The sequence below is a fragment of the Podarcis filfolensis genome, assembly GCF_964270895.1.
Source record: "Podarcis filfolensis genome assembly, chromosome: 2".
Lineage (NCBI taxonomy): Eukaryota > Metazoa > Chordata > Lepidosauria > Squamata > Lacertidae > Podarcis > Podarcis filfolensis.
In genome coordinates, this window is record NC_139605.1 from 86,670,317 (window position 1) to 86,695,703 (window position 25,387).

The following is a 25,387-nucleotide window of genomic DNA, read 5'->3' on the forward strand; positions in this document are numbered from 1 at the left end:
CTGATATTAATATTAATGTTATCTTACTAGTTAAAATAACATATATTAATTAAAATGATAAGAATATTGATCCTTCAAAGGAGTCAAGGCTTTAACAGATTACGTTTCTAACATTTTTTGTGTCTTTATTTCTTAAAATTCTGTTAATCTCCCTCCCCCCCCCAAAGGAGCATAAGGCAAGTTACATCAAGCAAATATCAAACAATTTATAAAAGCAAAGAACAATCACACATAAGACACTAATACACACACACATACATACTAGGGGTAATGCAAGTTGAGTGGTTAATGTGCGTAACAGCCAACCATAGTGCACATTCATGAAGAATGTGCATATAATGTGCCCATGAAGAGGGAATTGTGCACATTTCCTGGTCAATATACATAATCTCCAGCAGACCTTGCGAAATGTGCATATCTCAACTGAGTTTTGTACATTCAGTCAAAAATTTGTACATTCATTATGCAAAATCTCCTGGGGGTGCCCCAGAGTGCAATCCTTTTGGGGTTCCATGGCATCAGAAATACTGTAAACAAAATCACAAGACGGTAGATCATACTCTCCCCACAGCTGGCTCCTTTATCCTTAGGCAGAAATGAAGAACTGTGCAGCAATGACCTTGTGAACTATTCTTTGCATGCTGCAAGAAATATCATGCCTCAACATTGGAGAGATTTATCCGGTGCCACTGCAGAATCCTGGTACCAGATAGTTTGGGAAACAACCCTACTGGAAAACTTGATTTGTAAAGTTAAGAGCGTCAAGAAGACAACACAAAACTGCTACATTTCTTTGTTGTATGATTCTGTGATGTATACAAACATTGAGAAGCATGGACAGTTTCTTCTACCAGTTTATTAATCGATTTGGTTGATCTAAATCCTTTTCATCTTTGTATCTCTCTCTCCCACCTGTAAACCAACAAAATGGAAACTAAGCAAAAGTTATATGAGTACTTTAGCACTATTGTTGCGCCTGGTATGTAATAATATAATACTGTATAATTTAATTTTGATGTTTAATTATAATTTGACTCTGGAGATTTGTATTTTCCTTACATTTATTGAACTTTGCCTTGTCCTATTCCTTCTGTATCCTAAAAGCTCAATAAATAAAACATTTAAAAGAAGAAAAGAAATGTTGTTATATTGTCTTGGGGATGAATTCATATTCTCTGACCACACTTCAGAGACTAGGCATACAGTCTGTGTAACTGCAATCCAAACTCTGGCTATAAGGTAAGGCAAGGCTTAATGGAAGAACAGAGCCACTGCCACATTGTAGTCTGCAATTCATGCCAGCTGGGTGAAAGCCAAGGGTAGATATTATAAATTTATTGATTATATCCTATTAAACACAAATTGGGTTGCGGGTAGTGCTGTGGTGTAAACCACTGAGCCTTGGGCTTGCTGATCGGAAGGTCGGCAGTTCAAATCCCCGCGGCAGAGTGAGCTCCCATTGCTCGGTCCCAACCTAGCAGTTTGAAAGCACGTCAATAAATAGGTACCGCTCTGGCGGGAAGGTAAATGGTGTTTCCGTGCGCTGCTCTGGTTTCGCCAGAAGCAGCTTAGTCATGCTGGCCACATGACCCAGAAAAACTGTCTGCGGACAAACACCAGCTTCCTTGGCCAGTAAAGTGAGATGAGCGCCGCAACCCCAGAGTCGTTCGCGACTGGACTTAACTACCAGGGGTCCTTTACCTTTACCTTTTTAAACACAAATTGGACAACTCTGAACAGGAAAAAGCATATTTCTTTGAGACTATGTATACTGACCGCATATTATGAATATTGACTAGGGAATGTACAAAATTCAGTCAAGATAGACACATCCCTCCCTTTCTGGACAAATCTCAAGTGGCATTTAAAAAAAACACATATGAAAGTAATATCTGCCTACACGGGAAATTTTGTTTAGAACAAGTCACATTTATTCATCAGACATTTCCTGATTGGTCTCAGCTATCTCTCTTACAGCTGGATCCCAAATATTTGCTTTGGCAAATCTGCCTTCAGTAGTTTCATATCATTACTGCAACGTTGGCAAAATGGCATGTTCTCTGATGTGTTGCTCTACAAAACGGTTAGCATAGTTTGGCTCTCCTAGTTGGCCCACCTCCATCAGGTTGGACATCAAACATGTTTTGTATTCACCCTGTCCAGAATCCTACCTCTTCATTGCCAGGAACCCATTAAGTCCCTGGCATGGGCATCTCTAGGAATTTGTGGGGGAGGAATTGATAAATACATAAAACCTAAGTACAGTGGTACCTCGGGTTACAAACGCTTTGGGTTGCAAATGCTTCGGGTTATGAAGTCCGCTAACCCAGACGTAATTGCTCTGGATTGCGAACTTTGCCCCAGGATGAGAACGGAAATTGTGTGGCGGTGGCACGTTGGCAGCGGGAGGCCCCATTAGCAAAAGCACGCCTCAGGTTAAGAACGGTTTTGGGTTAAGACCGGACCTCTGGAATTAATTAAATTCATAACCCGAGGTACCACTGTAAGTGGCATCATGCTATGCTCAAAAAGAAAAATAAATGAAAATGATGTATAGATGGTACTTAACACCTAACAAATTATCGAAAATGAATAAGAAGGTTCCTAATAGTTGCTGGATGGACTTGCAAGAAAGAGAGGGAATTTTGGGAAACGATACATGATGAGATTAAAAAAATGTTGAAAATTAGTATATCAAAAGTGTTTCTTTTAGGGATTTATAGGGGCAGAAATCCCCCCCAATGTTAAAGTTGTCTGTGTATGTAATAACAGCAGCTAGGGTTCTATATGCGCAGAAATGGAAGAAAAAATTCCAACCAAAGAAGAATGGATATGTAAGATAATGGACTATGCAGAACTGGCAAACTTAACAGCAAAATTAAGAGAATCTAATGATGAGTGTTTTATGGAATAATGGATGCCTTTTTTTGGACTATTTAAAGAAATATTATAGTATGATGAGCTCATGAGCAGGATTTGAGCTATGAGCAACAGAAGTAATTAATTATAATACTGTGGTTATGATTTGACAGATAGAAGACTGGGTGCAGCAGAAGGAGAGATACAATAACTTCATGGAAAAGGGGATGGGAAGTGGACAAAAATAAGAGAAAAGACGAAATTGTGTTTTGACAGTGTTAAAAATGTTGAAACTTAATAAAATATAATTGGGGGCGCAGGTAAGTGACATTCAAGAACAGGTCTACTGTTTCTGATAGATCTGGTGACTGAGCAGCAGCAGGGCTGGGTTGAACCTGACCTCTGAGAAACTTGAATTCCAGGTCCATCCTACTTATTTTTTGGTGGGTAAACCTGGAATCCAGAGAATGCCTTCCCACCCACTGCTGGAACCCACAATTATTTTCCTGTCTCCCTTCTTCCCCTCCAGCCCTTAATTAATTACATTGCTGTTGCAATCAACCTTACAGTTTCTCCCCAGCGCATTTCCCTTAAACAACAATAATAATCACCCAACACGTCAGGAAAACAACACTGGACCACATTTCCTGATTGTATCAGACTACTCTAACTAGTCCTCCTCCCACCCCTGCAAAATGTATATATATAACAACAATCAGCTACTTAACTGGAGGCAATTTTGTGGAGCAGTGGGTCAGTGCATCCGGCTGCTAACCAGAAAGTTGGGTGTTTGAGTCCACCCAGAGACAGCTGGTTCATGCACTGAGGGGGTTGGAATAGATGACTCTTGAGGTTCCTTCCAACTCTACAATTCTATGATTAACCCAGATTCCCTCTCAGTCACAGCCTTACCCCTTGCAAATGGGTATAATAAGGATGGGTTTTATCTACACTGGCATTAGTAGGCTAATTTTTAAGATGTTTACAAGCTTGGTATATTTTTAAAAATCACATTTTTTTGGCATGAAATAAGATCTAAGTTAGAAAGATCATGAACTCTCTTGCCTTTGCTTTTGTTTATCGGAAGAAACTAGAGGTGTGCACCATCCACATAATTCAGTTCTCACTCAGATCTGGCACTTTGGAAAATCCTGATCTGGCTTTACAAGGAGCTTCATAGCCTGTCCAGTTTGGCTCAGGTTTTGTCCAAGTCTGCTTGTCCACTATCGGGATTTAAAGCGGGGGGAGCAGCTATAACCTTTCCCCCTTTTGACAGAGGTTGCTGAAATTTACAGGCATATTCATTTATTCAGAGTGCCTAATTGCACGCAAGTCCAGGGCTTTTGTGCTGGGCACCCTCAAAGTTTGATCCCGCCCCACCCCCAAAGGAAACATCTATAAATTTACAGATTTTGAGGTAAAATTGGGTGGAGATTTCTTGCAAGCTTACGCATTTTCGAAGGAAAACAGCAGTGGCTTTCCTGCAAAGCAAGGACAGCTGTTGCAATTTTAAGGTGGTTAAAAAAGAAAGCGCTTCATCAGATTAATTAATATTGACTTTGCTTACCATAACCTGAGAAGTAGCACATCATAAACAATATGCTGACTCTTACTTCTAAGTTATCAATTATAGTCCTATTTCCATAGAACATAATTGGATGAATACCACCAGAACTCTAAGGGTTGCTTATTTTTGGCAGTTTAACCTTAGCCTTGAAGTAGCAGCAGCAAGGTTAACTTCCAACAGTGAGGAATTTTGGGAAAAGGAAGCATAGGTCTGAAGGGAATTTAAATAGATAAGAAAGATTTTTGATTTGTGGTAAGCCACTGATTTTCACATCTGTCTGATCTGTCTTGGACATATCAAGGACAAAGGCTGGAACAAAATATTCACTTCAAACAGTGTTCAAATAGCACTCAAATTCAGTGTGTTCTGGCAATTCCAAACTTTCTCCCAGGGTTCTGTCATTTGAAAACTTCTCTTAACATTGAAGCTTATTCTTCCCTTTTGAAGCATGCTAGCTTTATTTAAATTTGCTAAGTGATGCCTTCAATTATCCTAGAAGGATGTTATAATGGTTTGGATGAGGCTTGAAGTTTCTACATTTACATACAGCGCTGAAGTAGTAGATCTGCAGAGGTAATATAGTGAAGGATTGGACTATGAAAGCAAGCCAGGCAAAATCTGAAGAACAAGTGGTGCAAGTCTCACTCTGAAGCCGGCTGAACATTGGTGAGTGCACATAATTGAGCCCAGTGTTAGATAGGAAAGCTAGGAGCTAAATGGCACCTAACGCCTAGGTTATGGGTGCAACAACGGAACGTCTAGGCACCCTTTTTTTAAGATAACAAGAATACAAAGCCGAAAATGAATGAACTGCAGCTAAAATACTATGTTCATTTTTCACATGGTCTAGTCCTCCCCTGCCCAACCTCTAATATTCTTAAGAAGGTCTGTTCTCCAGTCTTCAGAGAGTACTGGAAATGGGGAAGCAGAACACAGTCCTCCTTTCCTTACACTCTGCAGTTTTAATCTGAAATCTTAGCTGCAGTACTGCGCCCAGAGCTCAGAAACTGCTCGTACTAATGAAATTCCCTGTCGCAAAATGCGCCTAGAATAATGGGAGTTTCGAACACTGATTGAGCCTACCACGTAGCAGTGTGGGCCACGAACAAGCCGAACACCTTTTACCAGCTGCACCTGGTAGGACAGCTGTGGCTGTTTCTGGACTGGGAGAGCTTGACCACAGTAGCTCTGGCACTGGTGACTTCTGAGGTTGGACTACTGCATTGCACTCTGTTAAGGGCACTCCTTGAAACTGCAGTTAGTGCAGAATGCTGAAGCACAGCTGCTGACACGAGTGAGATCAGCACATTATCCCCAGTGGTGGAGCTTCATGCTCCGGCACCGGGGGCGGAGAGCAGGTGGGGGGCGTGGCACGCTGCCTGCAGGGGCGTGGCACATGTTCTGGGGGCCTGGTGCATCGCCCATAGGGGGGGTTGAACACATTCTGGGGTGGGGTGCGCTGCCTCCGGGGGCAGGGCACCCAGTGCGGGCGGGCGGGGGGTAGCTGCGATGGAACCCCACCGGGATCATACTGCTGGGGGCAGTGCACTCCCCCAACCCCCTCTTCCTCCACCAATGATTATCCAGAGATCTGCACTGGTTGCTGATTTGCTCCTGGGCCAAGTTATTTTCTGTTACAGTAAATAAAGCCCTTAACAGCTTGGGACCAGTTTATTTGCTGGATCATCTTAACCCCATAATAATGATAGCTTATACAGTGATACCTTGGGTTAAGTACTTAATTCGTTTTGGAGGTCTGTACTTAACCTGAAATTGTTCTTAACCTGAAGCACCACTTTAGCTAAAGGGGCCTCCCGCCGCCGCCACGCCGCCGGAGCACGATTTCTGTTTCCAACCTGAAGCAAAGTTCTTAACCTGAAGCACTATTTCTGGATTAGCGGAGTCTGTAACCTGAAGCGTATGTAACCCGAGGTACCACTGTACATATTTTGCATTAGGGTAACGACAAGGACTTGCCTGAGCATACAGTCTGTGATCTGAAAACAAATACCTCAGAATTCAGTGAACGTATTTTCAAACTACTTCAGCCACACTGGGGTTGTGTACACTCTGTTTACAGCTGTACCTGTAAAGCACACTTGAGACATATTCATCCCCCCCCCCAGGAATTCTGGGCATGGTAGTTTGTTAAGGGCTGCTGGGAATCATAGCTCTGTGAGGGGTAAACCATACAGTGGCCAGGATTCTTTGAGGGAAAGAAGGTCCTTTAAATGAGCTTTAAAGGGGTAGTGTGTATGAGGCCTAAGAAGAGCCTTGCTGGAACAGACCAAAGGCCCAACCAGTATTAGTTCCATGCCACCCCACTCTCCCAAGCGTTGCAAGATACTAGGGGCTCCAAACACTTATCCAGGGTTCAGTTTCCTTGGAATGAGGGACAACGGAGATGCTGGTGTGTTTATGATTATGGCTTATTTACACACATACAGTGGCGTAGCGTGGGTTGTCAGCACCCGGGGCAAGGCAAGTAATTTGCGCCCCCTAACCCGTGGATTTGCGCCCCCTAACCTGTGGATTTGCGCCCCCTAACCCATGGATTTGCCCTAACCCCAGATGTTGCGCCCGGTGCGGCCCGCCCCCCCTGCACCCCCCACGCTACGCCACTGCACACATATGCAATCTGAGCCTACAATGGAGGGGCTCACACCATCAACACCCCAGAAGGCCTTGCTTCTCCCATAGTCACAGCAGAATTCAAACATGGCTCTCACTCTCTGGCTTTTGCCTGCTTCTACTTCTAGCCCAGCTCACACACTAGTCTTTCTCACCACCAGCCAGGTGAGGGAGGAGGCCCACCCATTTGCCCCCTGGCACAGAGCCACTTCCTTTCTTATGCAAAGGATCGTGCTTAGGGGACATTGTGACTCTTGCCTGAAGGGACTCAGGCATCATACAGTCAAACTGCACCCCCCACCCCAGTAGAACAAGATGCATGTTCTAGCAACCAGCTAGATGCCAATGGGAAGCTCAGAAGTAGGGCTGCTTCCAGATTATGTGTTATTGAAGATTCACCCTAATTTGTAGGCACAAAATTTGTGAGTAAGTTAGACAGTGCCAGCTATTTATCAAGCATTTATTCTGATTTGTTTGCTGGAAAGTTAGATGATGTTGTGTCAAGCAAATGTCACCCTGCACTTCTCAGTACATTTTCTGACCACTTTCCTTATTGCAAAATGTCTGATTTTGTGGGGGGAAGTGTTTTTGTTGTGCAAGAGAACTGCACAACCGGAATTTTTGGGGACGTGACCGAATCGCATCTGAAAATAGTGACAGACTAGAAGTGCCGTGAGCCATGGGTGCAATGAAATTCTCCAGGGTTTCTCAACATAGGGGTTCCTTCTGAGGTGTGCCTATCTTGAAACTTACCTGTTGCTAGTACCTGAGCAAAGCTTATTTAGGAAGTTCTTCTGTAGTTATCCTAGTTGCCTAGGGAGTTAATTTCTGTTTTATTGTGAGTTAACTTTATTTCCATAGCCATGGGAACACACAAAGTTTCAAACAAAACCCATGCACAAAACAGTATGAAAATTCATTATCCATAAAAATCATAAACATTCTCATCAATAGTTCTTGTTGGCATCTCATAGCCATTAGAGGAAGTATAGCCACACTACGGGAAATATCTTTACTCATTTTAATTATATTTTTTTATTTTTGCTGTCTGGCAGAGAAAAACAATTTTATGCAGGGGTCCCGCTGTTCAATGACTGCTACAGAGTCTTTAAATTTTACATGTACTGACTATGTTTTAATTTAATGATGCAATTTTGGCGGCGGGGGTGGGTAGTTTTACTATCTGTAGTGGCAACAAACTAGGTCTGCCCAACTCACCACGCACCCGCGTGCCCGCCTGGCACACGTGTCCGATGAATTCACACGCGTTTTGTGCTTCAACACCCTCCCTCCCCCTCTTTTCCGTGTACATCACAACCATTTCACCGGTAAGTCCGACGCCGGATTCCTACCGATACAATGCAAGTGGGCGGCGAAGAAGCGCAAAAATCCTGCTCGTGTTTGACAGGGGCGGCGGGGAGAAACATCGGGGGCGAAGAGGAGGCGGAGGCGCCGCTGCCCCGTCCCGTCCCGTCCCCCTCTCCGCGCGTGCAGAGAGGGCGTGCAGCCTTGGCTGGGACTCCGGTGTGCGTGCGCGTGTGAGAGGGCGGGCGCGGCGGCGGTCCGCCTGTCCCAGGGGGCGGTGCGGGGAAGCGAGGCGGCCAATCCGCCGGCCGGGCTGACGGGGAGGGACGCGAGGGGGGCCAGGCGAGCAGGCAGGCAGGCAGGCAGGCAGGCTCGCTCCCGGCAGCCAGAGGCGCTCGGCTCAGCAGCACCTGTGGCGGCCAGAGCCGAGTTAGTTGGGCAAGTCGCTGGCTGGCTGGCGAGGGGATGCCGCCGCCCGGGCAGGAGCGGGCGCTGCCGGTGCTGGGCGCGCGCTGCAGGACCCTGTACCCTTTCTCCGGGGAGAGGCACCGGCACGGGCTGCGCTTCGCGGCGGGGGAGCTGCTCACCGTCCTCCAGGCGGGGCCCGACGGCGGCTGGTGGGAAGGGGAGACCGCCGAAGGGCTCCGCGGCTGGTTCCCGGCCAGCTACGTCCAGCTGATCGAGGTGAGGGGCAGGGCAGGGCAGGGGGGAGGGCGGGCGCTCTGCAGTTCAGCCAGGGGGTGTGTGGGGAGGGCGGCGGCGGCGGGCTCGGGTGATGGCAATGGGGCTGCCCCGTAGGGCAGTGGGCAGACTGTGGCATGTGGAGGGGAGAAGGCGCTGGCCCCGAGTTCGGGTCTTGCCAAGTTTGCTCTGCGGTGGCTGTTAGGCGCCCCTGCGACGGGTTTCTTCACCTTGTGGGGATCGGAAGAGTGTTGGTTGGGGAATTGTTGGGGTGCTTCCATGAGGTGCCGGCGTGGGGTTACTTGATTGTTGTTGCTTCTATTATTATTGTTGATCACGGGTTTGCGTGAGGTGTTTTGAGCTTGGCTGGCTGACTGCCTTGCAGCGAGGGAGGCGTGCATCCTGCCTGGTGGCCCTCGCCGTGGAACTTGGGCAAAGGGGTTCCCTTTGAAGTGGCATGTGGAGGTGGTGTGGGTTGCAGAGTGGGTGCAGCCTCTTGTGCAGTGTGCAGAGCTGCTGCTGTTGTGGGATGTGTGTGGTGTTTGTGGGGTGCTGTGAAGATGCTCCCTTTGCTATAGATAACCAGAGTGCCCGTTTTGTGGGTGTCTCTTGTTTACAAGCAGTATGGCCAGCAGTATGATGGGATCCTCTTAACTGCTTCTCCAGCGTGAAGAGGAGCTGCCTCTTTCTTCCACTGTGTGGTTTTCACCTCACAAGAGCTCTCCACATTCTTAAGCTTTGTTTTCCCAAGGTGTGTAGGTGGGCTGCTTTCTGCATGAAGTGTTTGTTCCATGTATGAACCATGGGTGAGAAACATGCTCTGCTGAAGACCCATTTCGGCACATGATGAGATGAGTAACTTACTCATTCCCTCCCCCTCAACCCAGTGGGAAGGGCTGCAGCTCTGTGGTGGAACCCTTCATTGGTAAACAGAAGGTCTCAGGTTCAATCCATGGCATCTTTAGGTAGAGCAATTCCATCACCTGAAAAACCTTGGAGAGCTGCTACCAGCTAAGAGCACATCTTGACAACACTGATCTTGATGGATTAATGTCAAAAACTGCCTGTGAAAATGGGCCGCTTCTTCACCATATTTCCAGCCAGATGTGGATTCTTCTTTTTCTGACAGGATTGCTGCCTGTATACCATGTTTCCCTGTGGTTGAGTATGATGAATGAACATATTTTTTTAAGAATATAAAAACCCAAACAGATTATTCTATACTAATCATAAATTTACTGTCTCCAGCCTTTTATTGGAAGATAGCAATGTTTACATAAGAGGAAACTTTGGTAGACCACACTACTGATGAGAGAAGAGCCCTCTGTTTAAAGCTATGCTAAGCACATGTGACATATATGCCAATCAATGTGCTTGAACTTTTACTTTGGCGGGATTTATTTCTTAAATAATCAGCTCAGCTCAATGCAATTTGGGTCTAGGATGTGCTCTGCTGCCCAAGTGCAGCTGAATGGTGTTGATGTAATATGGTCCCATTGCACAGCTGCGCCAGGATCATCACTTACATGTTTATTAATTTGGTGTTGTCATTTATTGCTTAGGAAGGCTGTTGGCAAAGCTTTAAGCTTGGTATGGGGCAGTCTAGTGACACCCTGGATTCCAGTTAGGAGATGTGCCAGATGTTGTGTCTATACACCATCTTTAATGATGCTTTGTAAGCATCTATGGCACAAACAATCTGTCAGGATTGTGCTTTGACATATGGTTTTCAGAATCCTAAGTATTTCCAAGTAAACTTTCAGCACCACAAATTTCCCATCTGTGTTGTTCTTAAGGGATCTGTGGATGTATCACCAAAAAATGCCAAACTCTGCTGCCAAGAAATGCAAGATTTGCTAGGCCTCTATGATCGGACTAGACAAGCCAAATAAAATAAAATGATAGATGAATATATTTGATTTCTTCTGACTGCAAAATGCAGATTAATTGGTCATCATGCAGTTTGCAGTATTTTCCTAGGGATAAAATATAATGGTGGTCAATGTGTGTGCTTTTTTAGGGAGGGCTCTGTAGATATTAGGAAGTCTGTCGCTTTGTTTTCCTATCTGCTGTGTAAGCACACAAGGAGAAGGGCAAGTATAGTGGGGGTAATTTAGAACAGGGTGTAAATAACCACTTGTGTGGTCACCTGTGGTGAATTAGAATCAGGATCCCCTCCAGGAAACTTGACAGAGAATCTTTTTGAAACTGTTTAAAGGGTAGGACCTTTTTCTCTTTGGCTGGTATGCTACCAATGACTTGAAAAGGGTATTTGTGAACAGGTGTTCTGGTAGAATATTGGAAGTCTGGCTCAGGTGAGTCAAAAGCTTCCAGCACAATTACGGTTGCATCCTGAACATTCCAGCTTGTATTGTCAGTACTGTACAAGTCCTCTTGCACTAGGTTTGCTAATAAGGACCTTGAATTTGTTGGCCAAGCTGTGGAAAGAGTTTTATAAAGCCTGTTGTTTTGTACAGCAAATACTCAAATGTGTGCATTTCTGCCACACAGTCTTTCCCTAAGTTTCTGCCCTTTTGTGGAGAAATGTGCTGTTGGCATTGCTGCCACCTGAAAAATGATTCAAAGGGTTTTCCTTGCTGCATATAATCTAGTATAGACAAAGTTGCGGTGCCTGCTCTTCAGAGTCGTGGGAGGCTGTGTTCTCATATGTGCCTCAATCCAACTGATATGGGGGAAAGCAGCATGGATGCTGTCCTATTGGCATTTGGAGATGTATCCTGCAAGTAACAAACTGCTGGTTGGGACATGCACAATGACCAAGTGGAAAGGAGAAATTTCATCCACACGCAGTTTGGCTTTGCTTTCTCAACCCAAGTTCAGAAATTCCATCCTTTTTCTCTTTGCTTATTTTTGTGCTTGCATCCATGCAGTGAAACAAATGTCTTCTGCACAATTACTATGAAGAAAAGATTATTGGTGTGTTTAACAAACCCTTGGAGTGGGGTGTTTGTTTTTTTGGAATGCAACCTTAGAACCTTTAGCTCTTGACAGTTTGCAGAAACATGTATATTTGAAATAGAGCTCTCTCTGGGCTCAGATTTAGGTAAATGCTGAAACAGTTGTAGCTTTATACAGTGTTTGATTTAAAACACACACACATATCACCCCATATATTTAACCACCTTGAGATCCAAGTTGTAAGGGATACTTAAGAAAGTACATAGGTTCTTTCGCATATGAAGGCCACTTTTCTGAATAATTTGGTGTACACTGACTGTTCACTCCCTTTCCTGTTCTTGAAGCTTAAAACCCTTTTGCTGTGGCAGTAATATGTATCTCCTTATTACTGCTCCAGGCTGGCGCTGTTTCTGAAGTGGTTCTTATGTGTTGTTTGTTTCCCCATCAGAGTATAATTGCTCTCAATGACTTCATTCCTGTTAGGCCTGTTTGAGATGACAGAGTAATAATGACCATAACCCTATTCATGCCTCCAAATCCATATATAATTTGATTTGCATCAAAGAACTAGGAGGACAGAAGGAGGAATGTATAGCAAGAAATCTGGGGTGGTGGGAATTTCCTCTGCCAAATATTAGTAACTGGACTTGGTTCAAGGGCAAATATCAGGAACCCAGGCTCTTAGTTGATGAGGTGAACAGTAGCTGAATCAAAATTGTGAGGAGCAACTTGGCACCTGGCTTGCAGGAAGAATGTGATGCCTATGGCAGAAATATGATAATCCTAGATATCTGTTTATATAAATTTCTAGCCCTCATGAGAGCAGGGAGTATCTTGTAAAAATATCTGGAAACAGAAGAAGGGAGCAAGGCTGAATGTTCTTCCAACATTATGCGATGAAAACTAGGTCTTTTGTGTAACACTCGTACTCTTACAAGTTGGTTTTTTTGGTTGGCATTTGTCTGTCTTGGGAGACAATGGAAGAGTGTGCCTTCGGAGGTGAAGTCAAATCATTGTAGAGTTACAGCTGACTACAGGCACCAGGCCTGTTGGCATACCAACTCTGTGTTACAAAGACATCTGCAAACGTGACACGCAGAGTTAACACTTACAAGTATCATTCTCTACGTGAAGTCTTCTCTCCCACTGTTGCACATAGGCAAAGACTGTGTTCCACCTGCTCTGACAAAGCCTGTTCAGAGCTGAGTTGAAAGATTCACTAGTAAAACATGTTTGTCCTACAACTGCTGTGTTCAGACACAAGGCCAAACCATGGTTCAATGCTATGAGAACATGTGGTGAGTGTCAGGTCCGCGTGCCCTTCATCCTTCATGTACAAGGGGAGAAAATCTGAAATGAAAGTACCTTTAGTGTTCAGTGCACATAACATGTAATTGCACGCACCTAAACAGGGTCCTATGGGACGCGGGTGGCGCTGTGGGTTAAACCACAGAGCCTAGGACTTGCCGATCAGAAGGGCGGCGGTTCGAATCCCCGTGCCGGGGTGAGCTCCTGTTGCTCATTCCCTGCTCCTGCCAACTTAGCAGTTCGAAAGTACGTCATAGTTCAAGTAGATAAATAGGTACCGCTCCGGCGGGAAGGTAAACGGCGTTTCCGTGCGCTGCTCTGGTTCGCCAGAAGCGGCTTAGTCATGCTAGCCACATGACCCAGAAGCTGTACGCTGGCTCCCTCGGCCAATAAAGCGAGATGAGCGCCTCAACCCCAGAGTCGGTCACGACTGGACCTAATGGTCAGGGGTCCCTTTACCTTTAAACAGGGTCCTGCTGAATTGCAGTTTTCTCTTATGCACCTTAGGTGAAGAAGGGAACTGACCTGCAGGCCCAGCTGCAGGCTTGGGGGCAGGGTGACCTGGGCAAGCTGCCCTTGATATCACTTAGTAGTTGATGGAAGGAGGTGCTGAGCAGAGCCCTGAACTCATATGGCATATCTGTGCTCACCAGTGCCATTATATTATGCTGCCCCTATCCAGGATGTATGTATGTCATGTGGTGAGTTCTCATGAGGTGAGTACAACTTCATGGGCTGGAAGCTTAAGATGACTGCATAGGCCCAACCACCCCCCTGTCCCAGCTGCTACTTGGCTGTGGTGCAGCTGGCAGCCCATGGCAGGAGCAGTAGGCTCCCTGGTACGTGTTGTGGTGGTACCAGGCCTCTTGGTGTGCAGAGAAAAAGGAAGGCAGTGTGTGGATTTGGTCTTCTCTGGAGAGACATTTTAGCTTCTGCAGCAGCCTATAATTTGAAAGTGACACATAACCTTATTTCACCACCTGTCCTTAATTTACTATATGTTGTTAATGCAGTGCAACCCTATGCATGTTTATCTGCAGTTAAGTCCTATTGTGTTTGTTGGGTCTTGCTCCTTAACAAACGGCAATAGGATTGCAGCCATCATCATCATCATCATCATCATCAATTTATTACTTATACCCCACCCATCTGGCTGGGTTTCCCCAGCCACTCTGGGTGGCTCCCAACATAATAATAATAATAATAATAATAATAATAATAAGCAATAAAACATCAAACATTAAAAACTTCCCTAAACAGGGCTTTATTCCTTTGACATCTGATGGGAGGGCGTTCCACAGGGCGGGTGCCACTACTGAGAAGGCCCTCTGCCTGGTTCCCTGTAACTTTGCTTCTCGCAGTGAGGGAACCTCCAGAAGGCCCTCGGCGCTGGACCTCAGTGTCCGGGCCAAATGATGGGGGTGGAGACGCTCCTTCAGGTATACTGGGCCGAGGCCGTTTAGGGCTTTAAAGGTCAGCACCAACACTTTGAATTGTGCTCGGAAACATACTGGGAGCCAATGTAGGTCTTTCAAGACCGGTGTTATGTGGTCTCGATGGCTGCTCCCAGTCACCGGTCTAGCTGCCGCATTCTGGATTAATTGTGGTTTCTGGGTCACCTTCAAAGGTAGCCCCACGTAGAGCGCATTGCAGTAGTCCAAGCGGGAGATAACTAGAGCATGCACCACTCTGGTGAGAAAGTCTGTGGGCAGGTAGGGTCTCAGCCTGCGTACCAGATGGAGCTGGTAGACAGCTGCCCTGGGCACAGAATGGACCTGCACCTCCATGGACAGCTGTGAGTCCAAAATAACTCCCAGGCTGCGCACCTTCTCCTTCAGGGGTACAGTTGCCCCATTCAGGACCAGGGAGTCCCCCATAAATCTTATGTTCCTTTACTCCTGAAATTCTGTAAAATTTCAGTATATTATACCATTTTAAAAAATGGACTTAACGTATCAGCTGATAGTTGTCTGCATGCCAAGCCTAGGGTTGAATAGTGAGTTGACCTAGTATGGCTCACTGTTATTGTTTGCATTTGATCCTGGAATGGTGACACCTGCACATCATTAATATCTTGCAAAGGGTTATTTGGACATTATTGGATGGTTGATGTTTCCTTGACTGATGGCTTTGGGAAATCACTTATGCAAAGAAGCAGCAGCCAATGTAAATTTTGCTCTTCTGAAAACTGTCAGGACTTTTTATAGCTACTGTCACCTCCCATAGTTGCACATCTCTCTTGCGAAGCATAATGTCTCATTCCAGTACTGAAGGAGACAGCTTGGGAATTGGAACTTCTGCCAGCACCCATCCATTTGCTGAGAGCTGCTGTTGTTTTCAGTGGGTATCAGTTTTATATATGGATTGGGGGGGGGGACAGATTTTCAAAATAGTTTTGCTTGCCAGGCATCTAAGAGATCAGTTGTTTCCTATATGCTGCCGGCGCGCTCACCTTAGCAAATATGCATGTTTGTTTTGCCACATTATTGGTGGGATATTGGGGTGACTCATTCGTTACACAATGATACACCACTGTGGCTGCCCAAAATGGCAAGATAGGTAGTCCAGGGATTCTCTTGCTCAGTGATAAGCAGTATGTGTGGACCACTGTCTGCAAGCGTACTGCATTTATTCCCTGTGTAGTGAACTCCTGCACAGTGAACAGGTGTGGAAGTGGAGCACCAAAGGATGATGTGGGGTCCTCAGTGCCCTGGAGAAGGGAATCATATTTTAATATGCTGTATGTTCAATTTTCATCTTTCACTTTGGCCTTGAAGTTACAAACCGGCCCAGGGTTGAAGAGAGTCAAGGGATTGTTGTGGCAAGGCAAGTGACCACATAAGTAAACCTTTCATCCTGTTGTATCCTGTGTGTGCAGGGTCAGTTAACACTTCACTCCCCTTTGTGTCTTGGCTTTGCACAGGGTTGAAATCTGAGCTAAATGAGAGAATAACTCTGGCAAGCGGTTCTGTCTCCATCTACACTGTTTTGGAGCCCTTTGCTAGGTTTGTGCCAGAATCAGTGGGAAGAGTTCATGTTGTTAGTCCTTGTTTGACTTAGAAAATGCCCCCTGTTGAAAATTAGTCATTAGCTGGGGCTCTTTTAAGCTTTGTTTAAAAGCCATCATAAAGTGTGATGGTTTCGTGGAGGCTAAAGTGGAACAAACAATCCTGAGAATTCACTGCGGTTTAGTTAGAAGTAGTGGGATTCAAGCTTTGGCTGAACTACACCCTTCTCACCTGAAAGTCAGGTCCCTTAATCCCAGCTGTTTAGTGTAGGCGGTGGCTCCTGAATGGGAAGGGAAAGTCAGCTGTGCATGTTCAGAGGCATGACTTGGGTTGTGGGTACCTGAATGACATTCTTTCCCCCCATGTGTACCTACCCACATGCTAAGATCTGGAAGCTTTGCTCTGGGTGCCTCCAACCTTCTGAAGCCTAGCTTTGCTGATAGAAAAAAACATGTTCTACGTGGTTCATTTTTTGAAAGAAAGTGTTGTGTGTGAGCTTCTCCTGCTATATGACACAAGGCAGCATCATGGGATGTGGTTTCCTGTTGCAATGACACTGGTGATGTTGGTGGAAGCCAAGGGTGGGAAAAACTGGCATGAGGAACTGGGATAAAGGACATGAATGCACAGCTTTGATAACTCACGGCTGATTCAAACAACTGTTTTTCAACAAAATGAAGTCACTGTATGATTTGGCTTTCGGGTGGGAGATACTTTAACAGTGAAGCTAGGATTGTGAATGCTCAGACACATGCCAATATTAAGAACATTCATATAACCCCCCGCCATGTGAGGCCAGATGTCCATCTCTCTGGGTCCAACAGTGGGGAGCGAAAAAGCACAGAACAAGGTTATGATGGAGACCTCTTTCCCTCTCTCTCTCGGTGTGTGTGTATGCACACACACACACACATGCACACATACATGCAACCATTTTTTAAAGGTACAAACTATGGTTTGGGTGCTGCTGGCGTGGGAGTTGCTACTTGTCACTAGGCTAGTAATATTGCAGGCACTATCCATTCAGGCAGTCATAGTCTGCAGAGCATTGCTAGGGAAGTGCTAGCTGGAGAAAATTGCATTTTTCTAGCAACAAAACATTATGGCTTGAGTGCTGGGAAAATGCACCCTGCTACTTAATTCTAAGATGTCTGGGCTGCATCATTTTCAACAACTGAGGAACAAAAGTGCTGTTTTCTGGAAAGGTATCTTGGCTTGGATTCTTTACAAAAACAAATAGCTGTGAAGATTTGTGCTCAAATCAGTAAACTGGTAAGACCCCCCAGAGTGGTTTGTTTGCGATACATTTTTTTTAAAATAAAATATCACACCATTTTCCTCAATGAAAACATTGCAGCTCCAAACAGATTCTTTTATTGTATGTATTGTCCTTGCATGTATTTTATAGAAAGGGGTTCATTTGCTAAACCCTATAAATCTAGAAGAATCCAGGAAAGAATAACACTGAGAAGAGGTCCCTGGGTGAGGTGCATAGGAAATGCCTCTTATTTGGTAATTGGATCAGAAGTTTCCTACCCAGTATTCTATGAGCCTGCCTATTCCATATAGTAGTAGTATTTGGAGGAATGCAGTGTAGTCCCTAGTCTGGTCCAGTAGTATCTGGATTGTACCAGGTTTTGGAATGCTGGTGTAATGTGTGAAGTGTGGTCCTAATTCTTTTTTTATACCCTTCCCAGTAGTTTTTTACTTGTATAAAATATGTCTGTTTAGTCCAAAAGAGAGACAGATGTCAAAATCTGGTGTTTTGCTAATAGAAAGTGCTGTTTAAGATACCTTAAGAAAATGAGCATCTCTTCCAAACAACTTGCACAAAACATGGGCCAATTGCAAACCATTTGGATGGCTTTGTGTGGGAAGTTGCTAAGAAAGAAACACTGAGAAGGGCTGGTATTGCTGCACCTGCAGGTCAAGCATGCACTTGTCCCTCTCTCGGTCCTAGCCCTGGTAAGGTTTGACTGAGATTAAAGGTAAAGGGACCCCTGACCATTAGGTCCAGTTGTGACGACTCTGGGCTTGCGGCGCTCATCTCGCTTTACTGGCCGAGGGAGTCGGTGTACAGCTTCCGGGTCATGTGGCCAGCATGACTAAGCCGCTTCTGGCGAAACCAGAGCAATGCACAGAAACGCCGTTTTACCCTCCCACCGGGGTGGTACTTATTTATCTACTTGCACTTTGACATGCATTCGAACTGCTAGGTTGGCAAGAGCAGGGACCGAGCAACGGGAACTCACCCCGTCATGGGGATTCAAACTGCCGACCTTCCAATTAGCAAGCCCAAGGCTCAGTGGTTCACACCACAGCGCCACCCGCTGAAAATTAGGCACCCCCTGAAAAGAATGTGTACCTTTCTTGTAGGTAAGGAGATAAGCATAAGGGCAGGGCGTTTGAAAGAGGTGGGGATCATAGCTCAGTGACTCAGGGATTCCAGTTTCAATCCCTGGCTTCTCCAGGTTAGGCTCTTAATCTCAGGGTCCTGCATTCTAGTCCCACGTTGGGCAAAGAGATTCCTGCATTTTGATGTTGTATGTCTGTGTTAAATGAGCATGATGGGGGTGGGGGTGGGGGTGAGCACACTAGCACTTGCATGGAGATTGGACAACTACAGTGGGAAATGGAACCCTTTAATTTTTCTTGGTTGGGGAGAAAAAACATTTCTGTTTTCTAGTAATTGTGTACAACTTTTGGCCTAAGCTGTGGGCTTGGTTTTGCAGCTTCAGAAATTAACTTTGACTGCTGGTTTGGGCTGTGTGTGTGTGTGTGTGTGTGTGTGTGTGTAAAAATACAGCAAATGTTGCCTGCTACTTATGCTCCCCTTCACTTACCCTCGGCCACAAGCTGCCCCTACGCCCACATGCTAGGTGTGGCTGTCTGCAAAGAAAAGCCTGCATGTGTCAGCTTTCCATGTGTTTGGGAATCCTGCACAACTGGGGAACTTCCAGAACACGTGGAAAACACATAGGTGATCATTTGCAGACATCTGCACCTACATTACCATGTAACCTCAGGGCCAGGGGTGTAGCCCCACAGTCCCACTCTCTGTGTGGTACCTCTTCATGCAATGCATAATGGAGAGGCCTTTACTTGGAAGATAATCCTGTTTATTTCAGGCCAACCTTTTACTCCGAATGTTTGGTTGTGTATGGGTGAGGGGACAGGGAAAATAAGATTTGACCTGAGGTGTGAAACGGTTTAGGGGGGATAGAGGCTTCCTAGAGTCATGTTTGCATGATGGTGAGAAGCAGCTATGTACAAGCATCAGCTAATGCTTGATCAGTGGCGTAGCGTGGGGGGTGCAGGGGGGGCGGGCCGCACCGGGCGCAACATCTGGGGTTAGGGCAAATCCACGGGTTAGGGGGCGCAAATCCACGGGTTAGGGGGCGCAAATTACTTGCCTTGCCCCGGGTGCTGACAACCCACGCTACGCCACTGTGCTTGATTTTCACTGGGGGAACTGCATATGTTTGAAGACGAGTCTTCATACACCTATGGTGGAGTACCTCTTGGACAGTGGCATTCATCTGACCTCTGGTCAGTGCTGCTGCTGCTTACTGAAAAGAAGAGAGGGAGGGGCAAGGCTGGTACAGAACCCATCCAGCACTCCTGCTGGTGCATTTGCGGCTTGCCTCTGCCCTCCTCCCTCCAGGTAATCAGCAGTGACACCCACCCACCCAATCCCACCATCTGATACTGATGTACACCTTGCAACCAGAACATTAGGCATGTCCCTTTAATGCCTTGATGCAGTGAGAGGGTAGCAGCCATGGTTTCCTGATTCTGTCATTTGCATACCTGTGTGTTACACCTAGGGCAGTGGTGGGCCTTGGGATCTCAAATTTCAGTGGTGCCCTGTGCAATGCCAAAATTCAGCACCTCAGTGCCTCTCACCTTCCATTCTACATAATAGTTGTGGAGCTGCCTGCAGTGCCCCCGAAATTCCATGACCAGTACAACCGGTTGTGCTCCCCTAAATCTGCCTTTGGCTAGAGTTCTGCTCACTAAAATGGATGAGGAAAGAGCAGTGGAAAACAAGATTGGGGAGGGCACTGGGAATACAGGTTTGCAGTGGCTGTATTCCCTATTGGGAAGCTTCTGTGACCAAAGGGCAAGGTGGCCTCTTTATTGCGCTTGAAGCTACAGAGATGTCTAGAGAATTTTACTGATGAGCGGCCACATAAACTTCAATAATTATAGCAGTAAGTATCCACACCATTAACAGAAGCCTGAGATGAAGTTACAGTCCTAAACCAATCAATCCTAAGATTTCACATCTCAGACTACAGTATGTCCTGGGATTTTTAAGAAGGCAAAAAGAGGATTTCCTCTTCTGAATAAATTAAGGGTCTGTTCAGTTATCTCGGTTTCTTGAGTTGGTTTAAATCTTATAGATATGGAACATTTAGTTTGCCAAGAAATGCATTCTCTTGATTTACTGTCAGCATGTTTTCTAGGCCAGAACTTCCTTTATGTTCACTAACCAGCATTTTGCTTTTATGGGAGTACAGTGCTATGGATTGTGCTGTCTGAACTGGCAGTATAGTTATAATTGCAGGTATTTTATTAGGATCTACTCTTTATTTGTGCTTATAAATATGCATCATAGTAGTATGGGATTATACCTTACTTTGATTGGCACTTTGGGATTTTGCAATTCTTTTCACTTGGAATGTAACTAGGCCTGTAACTCACAGATACGAGCCTCTCTTGTGCAATAGAGCTATGGGTATGTATTTCTTTACAGCAGACAGAAGCTTGCTTAATAAACGAGTCTGTATGAGCTGAAATGACAAGTACGGAAGTTACTCAGCATTGCTAATTTGATCTTCCCTTGATTATTCTTTCCCCAGCATCTAGTGTGTATATATTTGGCTGAATGACTAGCCGGATTGGTTATAGAGCAGCAGAAAATGGGGATTTATTGTGCATCATCTGGGAACTGGAACAAGCTGTGAATATGAAGATGGTGCAACAGCTCTGTTTATAGGGAACAGAAGCTAATAGTTAAGTTGGGCTTCCTATGCTGTGCTTTTATGTGGTACACTTCAGCATCACTTCTAATGTTTAATGGGATATTGAAGAGATGTGTTTGAGAGACCTAGGAAGATCGCCACCAAGCATGTGAGTCAAGGGTGTGTGGGCACATTTTGCATTCTGTTCATGATAGGCGTGGGTGCTTGCCTACACAATAGACAGAATGCACTTATGCGACTCTTTCTTCAACGCAGAAGGGTGTTCCCAGCAATTGTCCCATCACCCCAGGCATGTGGCATATTGTTGTTACTTTAGCAAGACGTGCCTTTATGAGTTTGTGTGCTCCTAATCAAAGCACCTATAATGAAGTCCAGTCCTGGATTAAAAGTATGTAAATAATTGCATCATCCACCATAACTGTGGAAGGGTAATTGCAATGTTTTTAAAAGTATATTTTGCTTTGCAAGGGTGTGCTGTGCTATAGCATCATGGAGGTATCTGAGACATTACAGATAGGCATTTTATAATATTTTCTTGAGGTAACTATGGACATCAGGCTTGATGTTTTGTAAAATGGGATATCACAATCTTAGTGAATAGAACTGAATTATTTTGGGGGGCAGAGCATCAAGTGTATTAATGTTGTGTGTGTATATGCCTGTCTGTCTGTTAGGTAACATGGCTATTGTAAAAAAAAAAATCTTATTAGCTTCTTAGGATGACCCAAACCTAGGGAGTGGAAGACTTACAATTGTGAACAGTTAATGAAAGCAGTTCTGTTTTCTAGGAATCTCTTACAGCACAAGTTTGCATTGTGATATATTTTTAACAAACACAACAATCTGTATTGTGTAATTTTGTGTACCAGTACATGGCAAGGGCAGAACAAATGATCTTCTTGTTAAGAGAAGCATCATGATCAGTGATGTATAGCAGAAAAATGCAACTTTTCAAGCTGCATTGCAGTGTTCATAGACTCTGACTCAGTCCAGCATCTCATTTGAAAATGGGCAACAATGGAGCTTCAGTACAGGGGGAAAGTGTTTGTGAAGTGAGTGTTCTAGATTCAAGCAAAACCTTCCTATTGATTCTCAAAGGTTTGACATGCGCTATGCTCCGAAATACAAATTGTGCTCTAAGTAGTGTGTTTTTAAATTATTTTCTAGTTTTAAGTTTCTGGGAATAAAAGGTAAACATGCTTTTTGTGCTCACCCTGCTGCACAGGCTGGGCATCATTAAGTGTGAAGACTTAGTTTGGAACAGTCTTAGTTGCCTCTAAGGAGTTGAGTTAGGTTATCACTGGCAGTCTCAATTCAGATTCTATTATCCATGAGTGGCTTCATTATATTCCTTAGATAGTCCCAGAAAAGTGGAAATTAATTAGTCTTCACTATTGCAGGGCAGCAGCAGTAGATATATCATGGATCTGGCTTTGGTGAACAGATAACTGGTAAATGGTTTGTGTGATGGCCTGGGATTCGGATTCAGATGCTGAACCTGAGGAATCCCAGCCTGCACAGGATTCCCCACCTCCAGACCAGCTGAGCCAGGCTGGGGCATGAGCCTGAAGGGTCCTCACCTGTGCTGGATCCTCAGGTGCAGGCACCAGCTGACTCTGCTCTGGCTCCTGAGGTGATGGAGGACCCATTGCCTGCAGGTGCTCCACTCTCAGCCCCATCAGAAGAAGCTGAGGTTGCCTCTGGGTCCAGTAACCCTCCAGCCTCTCCTGAGCTGCAGAGGCTCAGGGCAGAGAGGCAGAGGGAACTAAGTTCCCGCAGGAGGAGTGCTCACCTCCAGGCCAGGAGAGGCGAGTCACCTGAGGATTGGGGCCGCCCTATGCCTCGGGGCAGATAAAAGCCAGCCAGGCCCAGTCCCAAGTTGCGGGAGCAACATTGTTGGTTACTAGTTCCTGCCTGAACCCTGTCCTGCTTTCCTGCCAGAGCTCCTGACCTCACCCGACTCCCTGCCCTGCACCCAGCTTCAACTTCTAAGGACTGCCTCCCTATTGCACCTTCGACCTCGGACTGGACTCGGACCTCGCCTCTCAGTTAGCCCATGGGGCCAGCACAGTTTGGTTGTGGTGGTTCAATTAGCCCATTGTTATGGATTTAGACTTTTGGTAGCAATGACTCCCTTCAAGGTATGATGGGTGTCTGCCGTGGAATCTGTGGGATTTCTGAATGCTTTTGGGGATCTCCCAGTTAGCATGACTGGTGCTCTTCCATGTGGAACAGAGAAATGGAAAGGGTCATTGTGGCCCATCTGTTCTCATGGATGTAAGAAGGCCTCCTTGATTTTGGGGAGAACTCCAGGTGACCAGACAATAGCAAGTATTGTACCAAATGCATTTTGAATAGTTGAGAGTGCACTTTTGTGCCTACCATGTGGCAGTGATGGTGGTGAACAAAACTTGGTTCTCCAGCACCGTGGCATCTTCAAGAAGCTATCTGGGAAAGCTTTCTCCAGTGATGAAGGGGCTGCTGCAATCATTCCACAAAGGCACCAAGCAGTTGGAGGCCTGCTATGATAGACAGAGTCCTGAATGGTTTGAGATTCATTTAGCAGAAAGACAGTACAGTATTGGAGAGATGCTCTATGTGTTGGAGGGAGGCTCTGTTAGTAGAATGGAATATTCTCCCTCTTGAGATGAGATGGGCACCGACACTGAATGGACTCCAGTTTGGGGTTACAAAGTTTATCTTTCATTGAATCTTTGAACAGTAAGAATGGTTATATAATGGTCAGATTAAGGTTCACGTATATTGATTATTATCAGAAATGCTTTACTGTGGGCATATTGATCTATATTGTTGTGTGTACGGTATCTGTAAGCCATTCTGAGAATGTGTAGTGATATGAATCTACTAAATGAATAAATGGGACTTGGTACAAGTTGGAAAACCTTATCGCCCACCTGTATTTACCAACCCATGAAAACACCTCCCAGCAGTTCATACAGCCATGGTTTGTCCTGAATCGCCACTTTGAACCAACTGCCTGTTTGTAGCTAGACATCAGTGTCAAGTTGGAGGTTATAGAAAGGCTTCTAAGTCCATATAAGTGGTTAGCACAAAGCAAATGTTGTTTACTGCAGTTGCGGAATTGCACTTAGACAAGTGGATTACAAGGTGATTTATAAGACTTGGCAGACATGGCTTGTGTAATGTGAAACCTTAGGTTCTCGAGCAGACGATTCCTGGGGTTCCTTGCATCCTCCCCCTCCCTTTTGGTGTATTTAGTTCACAGTGTAACACAGTGTAAGATGTGAGGCACACTTAGGAGTTGGCATAACATTTTTGCACGTAGTTGCAACCAAGACCTGCGATTCAAAACAGGAGAGGGGCTCTTTGCAATCTATGGTGTCAACAGCTTCTGACTTCCTGTCTTGCACCACCTGTGTCCTAATAGGACTAACACTTTATCTTAAGCCAAGTAATCACTTTCAATAGTGAAATCTTGGCAAGAGTTCAGACTCTGTCCTCTTGCATCCTGTGAGATTGGGTTTTACAAATAGTAACCTCTCAATAGGATTGTGGTAAAGTTATTAGTGCTCCTGTGATGTACAACAGTGAGTCCTAACAGTACATGCAAATGTTTGTTTTAATTGCTCATGTCTGATGGAGCCTGTGCCTGTTATGGTGCAAGCTTAAAAACATGTTACCACTGCTAAAAGTCATCTCCATCCCCTAAATGTAGAAATGGATAATGACTTGCAAAGGAAAGTCCTGGGTCTATTTCCTTATCTACAGTAGGTCTCATTTGTAGCAGATTGTTACTGTGGTTTGACATGTCTCTTGACTGGTTCTGTATTGTTCTTTACATATCTGCTGGACTTAGTTACCTCCTTGGGACAATAAACGTGGGATACTTTTAAAGTTACGTTAAATATGTGCAAATACTTTAGTGTACTCACATGTACCAATAACCATGTACCAATGCGTGTAACAAAAGAGGAGAGATGAACTCTGAAAAGTGGTAGTATTTGTTCCCTCTTGTTGAAGCAGCTTTCACAGATAGGCCTGACTGTAATCTTCCTAAACAGCTCAGAAATCTTTTAATGACTCCTTACTATGGACATGGGAGAATTTCGATGGGAATGGGGGGAGAAATTGCCAGTGTT

At 45.2% G+C, this 25,387-nt stretch overlaps 1 protein-coding gene and 1 long non-coding RNA gene across 5 annotated transcripts in view; one reads left to right on the forward strand and one right to left on the reverse strand.

Moving 5' to 3' along the window:
- Positions 1–8,585, reverse strand: part of LOC310755358 — a 48,018-nt gene extending 39,433 nt beyond the window's left edge. The window contains exon 1 of one of the 2 annotated variants that reach the window (XR_014544329.1): positions 8,410–8,585. This is a non-coding gene — a long non-coding RNA (uncharacterized lncRNA). The remainder of the gene's footprint in view (positions 1–8,409) is intronic. The other variant, XR_014544330.1, reaches the window with a different exon arrangement.
- Positions 8,586–8,719: 134 nt separating this feature from the next.
- Positions 8,720–25,387, forward strand: part of GAS7 (growth arrest specific 7) — a 139,530-nt gene continuing 122,862 nt past the window's right edge. For 2 of the 3 annotated variants that reach the window (XR_014544297.1, XM_083597926.1), the window contains exon 1: positions 8,720–9,046. Coding sequence is in view for 2 of the 3 variants with exons in the window: in XM_083597926.1 (XP_083454052.1) it covers positions 8,828–9,046 (219 nt within the window). In the remaining variant the exon portion in view is untranslated. Of the gene's footprint in view, positions 9,047–21,615; positions 21,655–25,387 lie in introns of those variants that run through there. The other variant, XM_083597927.1, reaches the window with a different exon arrangement.